The 10,296-nt window shown below is 40.4% G+C and overlaps 1 protein-coding gene across 2 annotated transcripts; it reads right to left on the reverse strand.

The window, feature by feature from the left end:
* Window positions 1-860: 860 nt before the first annotated feature.
* Window positions 861-9,698, reverse strand: pyroxd2 (pyridine nucleotide-disulphide oxidoreductase domain 2). 2 transcript variants are annotated; one of them, XM_049601343.1, is made up of 16 exons: window positions 9,425-9,555; window positions 9,114-9,133; window positions 8,886-8,979; window positions 8,675-8,748; window positions 8,427-8,582; window positions 8,097-8,250; window positions 7,918-7,979; window positions 7,734-7,831; window positions 7,137-7,278; window positions 6,913-7,047; window positions 6,760-6,832; window positions 5,798-5,951; window positions 3,734-3,885; window positions 3,422-3,528; window positions 2,939-3,059; window positions 861-2,673 (listed from the first exon to the last, which is right to left on the reverse strand). In XM_049601343.1, the coding sequence occupies exons 5-16, from the start codon at window positions 8,559-8,561 to the stop codon at window positions 2,603-2,605; spliced, it is 1,404 nt and encodes a 467-aa protein (XP_049457300.1). In that variant the 5' UTR covers window positions 8,562-8,582; window positions 8,675-8,748; window positions 8,886-8,979; window positions 9,114-9,133; window positions 9,425-9,555; the 3' UTR covers window positions 861-2,602. The 2 variants fall into 2 exon arrangements, with proteins under 2 accessions (XP_049457300.1, XP_049457299.1); XM_049601342.1 differs by having other exon boundaries at window positions 862-2,673; window positions 9,536-9,698.
* Window positions 9,699-10,296: the final 598 nt, after the last annotated feature.

Below are 10,296 nucleotides of genomic sequence, written 5' to 3' on the forward strand. Positions count from 1 at the left end.
GACGCCATTATTGATTATTGAACAGATCAGATCTTATCACAGTGAGTGAGTGAGTGAGTGAGTGAATGAATGAGTCAGTGGGCTACTAACAAAAAATGACACTTAAATATATGCTTCCTATCGTTCATTAAGATTTAAAATAATATGAATAAAAATAATGACCACAATTAATTTGATGCACAGTTTGTTGTCATGCAATGATATGATATAAGTAGTGTTGGCAAGATTACTTATGAAATGAAATAGTGTACAGATTACTAGTTACCCTTTTGAAAATATAATTTGGTAAAATGAGGTAATGGCCCAGTGGTAAAATGCCCCCACCCACTCATTTCCTCTTCTAACCAGTGGGCCTGTATGGGCTGTAGTAAATGGTGACAATTAATCTGATTTTTTTCCCACTAATACCATTTTAGGGTAAACTCATCTATTTTTTTGTCACTGGAAAATAGTGATTATGTATTTATATAAGGTGTCCATAGAAACTTTGCTGTCACACTCCAGCAGTCACTGCTCCTTTGTTGGTTTGTTGGTTCATGTGTCATCATCCTGCACATGCTGAAATCACATCTATATATTTTTTTTTAAATTTTATAGCAATTGACTTTTTCTTAAGGGGGCAATCTTCATAATCTCCATCTAACCCCAAGTAATGTAACTATTTTAATCACTTTATCAAAGTAATGTAACATATTACATGTGATTTCTTTTTGATTACTTTTCCAACAAATATTTTAAATTGGGCAATAAAGATGAAAAATGTCCAGAAATAGGTTATGCCAAAAGAACACATTCCTGCATGGCAAAATGATGCAAGCAACAGGAGGAATGTTATATTCTACTGTAATTTTATTACATAGTTTATCTCAGCAGTTGTAACAGGTTATAATTACATTTAATTTATAATTTAATTACATGTAGCTGGTTACTCTAGGCTATTACAGAACGGAGGTGGGACCGAGTCATTGTTTTGCAAAATACCAGTAATCTTAGTCTCAAGTCTTTGTACTCAAGTCCGCAGTCAGTATTGACAAGTCCCAACTTATGTCCCAAGTCCTAAACAAGTCGTCATGTGCTCTTCACAAAACGTAATGCCATTTTAACAACAATAAATTTACCAAAAATCCTGAATGCTTTTTGAAATTTGTATTCATCTGTTAAAACAAGTATGTTGGAAGTTGTTGCATCTTCTTCTGTAATTTTCAAACCGCATGTTTGGCATGCTGTGCTTAGTTTTTGTACGCAAACAAAATTATCTTTGGTATCATGTCTTTCAACTGGTGCTCAGTAATGTAATGTCAATTCTTCCCGGCTCTCCTCTGCAACTTGAATGGATGATGTTGGAGTGGATGTTGGTTTAAAGCCAATATCAGCCAGTACAGATGACGTCCCAGTATTATCTTGCATCCCTAATAACAATAATGAAAAACTTTGATCAAACTGATATAAATGAAACCAGTCAATATCTTAAATGCCAGTCCCCTGAAAAGGAAGACCTATAGCATAAATTGGAAGAGTGGGCTGCATATGTGTTCTAGATAATCACATTTTTTTTTAAAAAAGGACACATATAAGAGATTCATGACATTACAGCCTCCCCACAGACTGTAACAACACATCATAATATATCAGTAATAATAGCAAATAGCCTCTATAGCCATATGGCTTTATATATTAAAAAAAAGTTAGTTTAAAGTAATGCTTTAAAAACAAGTTAGTCTTAGCTCCTCGTTAAGTCCTGATGGTTCAACGGTGTTCAGTGATTCAGAAAGCTTCTCTCTATAGCAATCTATTAATCCCGTCTCCACCTGTAGGTGATGGTGGAATTTTTTACAACCCCTCAGAATCTGAGAAACACAAGGGAACCTGTGCCGAACAACTTTCTTATTAAGGGAGGTTATTTAAGAGAGCTGCTTGACTGATGAAGATGCACTTGGTGTTGAAACTTTTGTTCTATAATCAAGTTCGTTGCCTCAAGTTTGGTGCTCCTGTATACTTTCTGAAACAAGATTGCCCTACTCTGAAAAGCCTGCTGATCCTTGTGAGGCAGCTGAAGCTTGTTAAATATTTTCCTCAATTTTTACTCAAACAAATGAAACATATGCTTGAATTCATGTAAATTTATTCATACAAAGTTATAAAATGTCCCATTGTGCTTTATTTTCACTATTAAATTAACAGTTCATTATGACAGCAGTTATTCTAAAAATGCAACTGTCTTCAACATTAATGTTTTTTTGGTATCAGTGATTTTCTGCTGGCTCAGTTCGATGACTTCATAAGTGACAGGATTTAGTGCGGCAGTATTGCACTAGTGTTTGATAACAGGAGTGACTGACTGGCGGACTTTTTGCATGGACGGTCTATAAATAAAACAGAAGCTAAGGCTCTCCTTAGCTCTTTCATCCCATGTCAGCTGTATGATTAAATCAACATTTTCCTTCTCAGATATTGTTACAAACAATATGATGGAGTGAACTGATCAGACAGATGGTTGGAGTGAATGTTGAAATACATTTCTCAGACCAGTCAAATTTACACAAGTGAGACAAAAGAGAGGTCGAACACTGATGAGCAGACCACACGCTGATGCTGTCACGTTTCAGCGACGTTTCATGTCAGCCATGACAGTGAGCGCTGCGTTCCAGCCAGGAGAGCCCATCACACCACCACCTAAAAAACATTACATGTATTAAATGAGCAAGAATGAGTCACTATTGTTTTGTTCTGGGAAATCATTGACAGTTTACTCAGCTACCTGACATCATCAAATGACGTCATTTCTTTTATCATCAGCAGTGATTTCATCCAAAGGTTCTGTGCTCTTCTTACACCAGACAACATCACATTCATGACTGTACTTGTACTACACTGTGCACAACACACAGCCACATTTACAGTTGAATATTCAGTTGAGGGTTCAGCATTAAAGGCAAACCTGGATGAGCGCCGCTGCCACACATATACAGCCCTTTGATTGGTGAACGGTAGTCTGACAGCAAGGGCAAAGGTCGTGCTAGGTAGAGCTGATCCAGCGACATTGATCCATGGAAGATATTCTGTACAAATGAGACCAACATGTTTACTTTTCTTTTTGCTTCCTGATATAACATATAACATTATCATGATAAAAGTAGCCTGCCATTTGTTGAATGACTTCCACATACAGTCGTATGCCGTAAACACTGAGTTAGTGTCACTTTCCACAGCTGATGTGAACTTTGATTCTCACTCACAGGTTGTGGTAAAACTGTCTGTAACCATTAACTGCTTGTACAACAGGGCTGTCCCTCTGATGGTGAAAACTACAGAATTGCAAAATACTTCCTCATCCAGTGAACTGTTTATTGTGTCAAGCAAATCAGCTGTGGATCAATATTCAAATTGCTGCTCAGCTCTACAATGTGTACAGTGTGTGTACCCCTCCAGTGAGCCCAAAGATCCTCTCCAGGTCAGGTGGAGTCAGGATGTCCCTCCCCACCACCGACTGTTTAAACCCAGGGGCGTATTGCTCCACCCAGTCAAATGCTGAGGAGACAGACAAACACATGGAAACGGATTAATCAGGATTCCTGTTGATCCATTTTGGACTTTCAGCATTTAAAAAGGACAAATCATGGCTTTAAAATGTGGGTGTCTCAATTTGGAATAAACATTTTGTTTTCAATACATTTTTAAATTTAAGCTTTAAGCACAGCATGTTATAACTCTTGGATCGTTTTGTGTGTTGAACCTGTGTCTGCGTAGGCCTCCCTGTCCTGGTCCGTCCACTCTTTGCCGTCTATGTGGAATGGGGTGAACTGGGTGAACAGTGACACCACGTGGCACCCAGGGGGAGCCAGAGTAGGATCCAACACAGAGGGGATGGTCATCTCCAGCATGGGTCTACAGGAACAGAGAAGCATGATGGGACAAAATGGTACGGGAGTGAAGCGTGGATGAGTCGAGATAAAAGAATGTAAGGATTGAAGGAATTTACAGATACATTCGCGGGGGTTGACCTCATATTGTGCGGACAGAAGCCTATTCATTCAAGGCTCAGTGTTACACAGTTTGATCCAATGCAAACTGGCCAAACTGACATTTGTCTTTTTAACAACGTCTGGCAAATTAAAAAAGTAGCCTACATCAGCAACCTGTGCTCATGGTGTCACGTTACTAAATCCAACTTGTATTGCATTAGTAATCAGCAATATGACAACATGATGCACATACTATTGTATTTGTTCAACAACAAGACAGCAGTGTCAAACAAACCGTGGGCGAAGCACCAGCATCATGAAGGAGATCAAATTATTGTACAGATGGGAGGGACAGAGCTGCATGTGCTGTGTTTGTTTATAAGAAACTTAAGGTGTTTTTTGGGGTGAGGAGAGAAGCCATGCGGGACTCTCTCAAGAAAGCTAAAACTGCAGCACTATGACAACTTTTTGGATTTTAAGGCAACAAAGGAGGAATCCAAACTGGCTGTAAGGGATGCAGTGTTTATTTTTAGAATATTTTTTTTGAGGTTTTTCCTTTATTGATAGAACAGCTGTAGACTGACAGCAAAGGCCGGAGAGAGAGAGAATGACATGCAGCACAGGGCGGCAGGTCGGAATCAACCCCAGGCTGCTGCAAAGGACTCAGCCTACACGGGGTGCACACTCTACAAGGTGAGCTAGAGGTCACACCTGGAGCTAACCTTTGGTCGTACGACCTGTTTCTATTTATAGGCTAACCTGTGGATGAAGAACAGCTGATTCATGAAATTTAATTGAGGAATTATCTACACAATGCATCCTTATTTCACCACAGCTGGTTTGAGAGATTTCGTCAGAGAGCTGAAAGTTTCTGGTCAGCTAAATTACCATCGCTAATAGGAAGTACGGCTATTTGCCCTTGGCTATATTGTATGTCATTTCCAGTAAATATCACCATATAAAACATATGTTGTCTATTTTAGGCAGTAAGCCTACAAACGTAGGAAGATATTAAGTAGGCTTCTCACCCATCTTTTAAGTGGTTACGTCTCCAGTCTGATCTGCAGTGCACAGCTGACAGGCCTACGTGGTTTGTTTACATTACATGACAGCAGTGCATATTTAATGTATTCATTGTGGTCAGAGAGCTCCAATGTTATGCAACGCAACGTGATAATTGTTGGACGCTTGTCTTCTATCAGGACACAATGTCATTATGTTCCACTGGGGAGTGGCTGCTGAGTCAAATGCTCACAATTCAGTTTACCGGTCTGGTCTGGCTCTTAATGTTAAACCAGCTTTTAATATTTTACACCAGCCGAAACCCTAACCTCCAGTAGTAGCTTTCTTAGCTAACCAGTGGAATGATTTGGTTGCTGACGGAAGAAAAAGTCAATCTGGTTTTATTCCAATGCGCCTTTTAGCCTCTGTATGAAATGCACTAGGCTTCCAACTAACTCCAATGTAAACCTGTCCGTGTCATTATTAAATGCTCAGAGCATGGAGAGGGAAAGTCTGCTATAGGTTGGTGAAAGGGAAGGTAGGCAGGTCCAACAAGCACAGGACTTTGACTTGGTGCACTAGTGTTCAAATCCCATGAGAAACTGTACATCTATGTTCAGTCACTTTGTATCTTCAGTTGTTCATCACTAGTTAGTCACGGTTAGGTTTAGGGGACAAAGATACTTGGTTAGGGTTGGGAAAACATTGTAGTTGACCACAATCTTTTCGTAATCCTATTCAAGTTGTTTTGTTGTCTAAACCTAACCACAGACCTCTTCTGCATCAGTGTGAGTAAATGAGTGTGTTCACTTGGAGTGTGAACATATATGTACTTTGCTGAGGGACGTCCATTCATGGCCTCTTTGTATGCAGTCTCTAGCACCTCCACGCTTTCACAGTTGAGATGAATGGAGCACTGATGGTGGGGTCCAGGTTTATTATCTGGTGTGGGAGATGCTAGGAAGTTAGGTAGCTTGTCCACTGCCACTGTAAAAAACACAGGTCACAACAAAGAAAATGACATGGAATCAGCGTTTGATCTGACATTATGTTAAGGTGTGTGCTTAAGTTTCTGTTTTCTTTCACCATAAAGCCAAGACTGTTAAAATAAATTCTACAAAACAGAGACTATTGTTGAGTCTAAGAGGCGATGCACTGTAAAGGATCAGTTGGGAGTAAAGACTTCCAGAGTAATAAAGCCCTACAGCTCAGGCTCTACTGTAATTAACAAGCAGGAGCTACAAATGGCACCACACAGGAACAACTCCAAACGACTTTAAAACTTGTGTTTAGAGTACCAAGCAGTGACCTAATCTTACACTGCAATAACAAACAGTATTAAATAATGGGGGAATAAGTGCTGATCCCTCCTGATACACTACATCTGTCTGTGCCTTATTGTCACATCTCTATTGTCTTACAACTTATAGTTTTTTTGCAGCATGTAAAGTGTGTAGGTTGTGGTTCAACACAGAAAACAGACCAGTAGTCTATGTAAAGAGTGCAGGGTTTCATCTAGACACTGTAAATATGTGGCTAGAGGAACAATACTTGCACAAAGACAGGACAGTGCGCCCTGTGGCTGTTTCTTTTAAGGCTTGTTCTGACTGTAAATATGATCATACTCTGAGGCAGACTTAAACAGAAAAAGTACTCCAGGGTGGCAACATTTTATATTACTTTGACAGTCAGCACCTTTGGATACAATGATTTATTTTCTGCAGTCAAAACACAACAACTACCAGCTCATCAATCTTGCGTAAGTTCAAGCAGGACAAAAACAGAAGAGATTTACCGTTGATCTTGGTGACAGGGGAGGTGTAGTCTATCTGATCTACAGCTTTGATGAACTCTGGAGAAAGAGCAGCCTGCAATGAAAACAGGAAGTCAGAATAAATCATATTGTCTGTTGCCATGGTTACATGTGGTATTTATGTCTCTATATTACCTGTGGCGTGAGGTTCTTGAAGGTAACATATGGGGTAGCGTTTGATAAAACAACTTTACTGTGGATCTCTGTGCCGTCCTTTAGCACCACTCCCTTGGCAGCACCATCTGAACCGACCAGGACCTGTCCAACATCCTGCCAAGGACACACGTTGTACATGCACAAAGACCAAAATACAGATGCTAGAACTGCATCAAAAACAAAATAAGTCCAAACCATATTACCTTCTCAGTGAAAATGTCTACACCGTAGGATCGAGCAGAGTTAGCAATAGCCCGAGACACGCCTCCCATGCCTCCCTCCACATAACCCCATGCTCCCTTCTCCTTCTCCAACTCTCCCATCACATGGTGCAAGAGCACATACCTGAAAGACAAAGTCTGTGTTTATTTTATTGCAGTTAAAGGAATATTTCGGCCCCAAAATGATCATTTGTACATCAGTTACTCACCCCGTGTCATGCTGAATGTAAGAAGAAAACATTGTCTAGCAGGCCTCCACAGCAATCATTAATCATACTCGTCCTTGCTTGAGACTATTTATGTGGAAGTGTTTTAAATATTTAGATGTCAGCAAAAATGTATGTGTTTGGGATGCACTGAGCATACACTTGAATAAATGAGACTTGAATTATGTGGCAATAGTTGTATGGGAGTTTGCAAACAGATGTTTTTATATAGTTTTGCTGTTGTTAAATGCAGCCCCCTATGACTTCAATTAATCAAGAATCTTCTACCTTTTCAAAGATTCTCAAAATTTTCGTCATGAATTCAAGGTAACACAGGGTGTTAGTAATAATTAGTAGTAAAAATGTGTCTCACCCACTACCAGGATTACTTGGACTGGTCATGGCTCCTATCACAGCATCAGTAGCCAGAGTTGCTCTCAGTGGCTCTGACTCAAACCATCGATTGAGGATCTATGATACAAATCACCAGTTAGCCACCATGCAGTCAAAACAAAACAACAGTTACAACAAAAAATGCCAAACATAGTATGACAAACCTTCATTATTGGTGCAGTTATAATCTCATAAAAGTCTGGAATGTTTCTGCCCAGTTTCAGACCTTTAAATTACAAAACATGACATCATGACTCTTTTACTCCAGAAAAATAAATTAGCACATGGTGAATAAATTGTTATTCTGAAAATAAAAAGTTTATGTCTAAATCCACCAACGCACCGCATTTGACAATAGGCATCAGTGTTTTAGCTGCAGCCAGCCTCTTCCTCAGTGATCCAGCAGTAACACCTGGGATGTCTACAGGAGCAGCGTCCAGGAGAGGGTGGATAGCTCCTGCTAGTTTATCAAGATGTGCAACATAGTCTGGAAACACCTGTGGACATGTCAAAGGATGGGGAGAAAGACAGAATAACTTAATACTGCTGGAGAATAAAAGATCAAGAGAGACCGCGAATAACTTTTTCAGTTTATACTCCTGTGATAAGAGCTTGAATACATCTGCACAATACAGTAAACCATTTACTTCGGCTATAATGCTGCTTAAATCACCTGAGCATCCTTCTGTGAGAACTTGCCGATCTCCCTCTGATTCATGGCCATATCTGAGCCCAGGGTGAGAGACCTTGGCGGGGCACCTCCCACCCCCTCCTCCAACATGGGGGTGAAAGCATGGGGGTCCCTCATATACACCTTCAGCCCATGTTTCTATAGATATTTGCACAATATTAAAGACTGGTAAACACTTTCAGCTTGCTTTTCTAAATGAGCTCAACTATTTTACCTCTTTGCTATGTTACCTTAAGTTCCAAGTCTGCGTATATGTGGGGTCTTAATAAACTGAGCAAATAGGAGCACCTGGAGAAGTGGAAACCTGCAAGCAAAGAGTACTGTTACTCTAACAAGGACAAAACATTGAACACTGAGATACAACTCAGGTCACTTTTTCTCCTGGTTAAATTTATGATCTGAGTTGAACCAGGATTGTATCCCAGCCAGAGGCCAACCTACCAGGGAAGAGTTCCTCTGAAACAGCTGCTCCTCCCAGCACATGTCTGCGCTCCAGCACTGCTGTCTTCAGTCCTCCCTTCTGAAGATAGGCAGCCTACACACACACACACACACACACACACACACACACACACACACACACCAAAGACACATCACCTTTACCCTGTTGCTAAACCATATCATGTATTACAACATATTATAGGTGTTGGGAAACATGCATTAACTCACTGCCACCAGTCCATTGTGTCCTGCAATGAAATATAACATGTCAGACAGATTTTATAAAATGCAAATGCCCCTTAGAAAGTACTTGAAATCACTCTATTGACAGTTGTTCCAATTAAGTGCCAATTAATATTGTTGTTGGGCACTTCATGCAATCTGCTCTCCTAAACTTTTTACAGTCAAGTTTAATGGGTCCAAAGTTGAATTCAGATGAAACAATGATGCTGTAAAACACTTAAATGCACAGAGCCGAACATCTTCTGCAGGCTGGTAAAGGAAATTTAAACAATAAGACAGAAATTATTATTGATTACTTTTGCAAACTTAGCTGAAATGTATCAATGCTGCAGAGTGTGGCGCATGCTGTTGTTGACGCACAGCTGGGTTTTGTTGCACTTATTGCACCAACAGTCCGGACCTCTCACCTCCTCCGATGACCACTGCGTCATACTGGGATTTTAAAGCTGTGTGACTGGATCTCGTCACTGTCCCCACTACAGTCACAGCCCTCCGTCCCCGATCAGTCCACACCGCTGCAGCCATAGCACAAGTTTGAGCCAGGAGTCCACCTCAGTCAGTCCCGCCCCTTTGTATCCTGCAGCTGCGTAAAGTAGATCCGGGTTTCCTGTTGGAGCGAAGACCCACACTCATCGGTAGGCTTGGAGGGGAGGGGAGTGGACTGGGACTCACGGGTGTGTGTGTGTGTGTGTGCGCGCGCGCGCGCATGTGCGCGTGTTTGTGGTAGTGAGTGTAGTAGGCTGTGCGTGATTGAGACGTGGACTGAATATTATACTCTAAGCTTTTTACTGAGGAGAATAGTATGCGCCTTTTTAATTGTCAACATTTTGTTTAATAAATGTAATTTAATTATATAGCTTTTCTTAACTGTAACTGATTACAGTTACATTTATTTTGTAATTTAAGTCATTGTTTTGCAAGTCACAAGTAAGTGTCAAGTCTTGGCGCTCAAATTCTGAGTCAAGACTGACAAGTCTCAAGTTAAGCCCCAAGTCTTAAACATGTCATATCCTCCTGAGACCTGAACTTTTGTTCGATATGCATTTCCAATTTCTCCAAGCTATTTGGGATCAGTAGGACCCGATTAAGTATAAAAAACTAAACACTGTCAACGGTAATGAAGTCCCAGAGTCCTCAAATGAAAGATGATTAAGTCTTAGCTTGTTAC

The sequence above is a fragment of the Epinephelus fuscoguttatus genome, linkage group LG16 (genome assembly GCF_011397635.1).
Source record: "Epinephelus fuscoguttatus linkage group LG16, E.fuscoguttatus.final_Chr_v1".
In the NCBI taxonomy this organism is placed as follows: Eukaryota; Metazoa; Chordata; class Actinopteri; order Perciformes; family Serranidae; genus Epinephelus; species Epinephelus fuscoguttatus.

Coding starts and splice junctions, on each gene's coding strand:
- pyroxd2 (XM_049601342.1), bottom strand. CDS start 9,653: ATGGCTGCAGCGGTGTGGACTGATCGGGGACGGAGGGCTGTGACTGTA. Junction 6,833..6,912: donor TCAAGAACCTCACGCCACAG/GTAATATAGAGA, acceptor TTTTCATTGCAG/GCTGCTCTTTCTCCAGAGTT. Junction 3,529..3,733: donor GGAGGCCTACGCAGACACAG/GTTCAACACACA, acceptor CTGTCTCCTCAG/CATTTGACTGGGTGGAGCAA.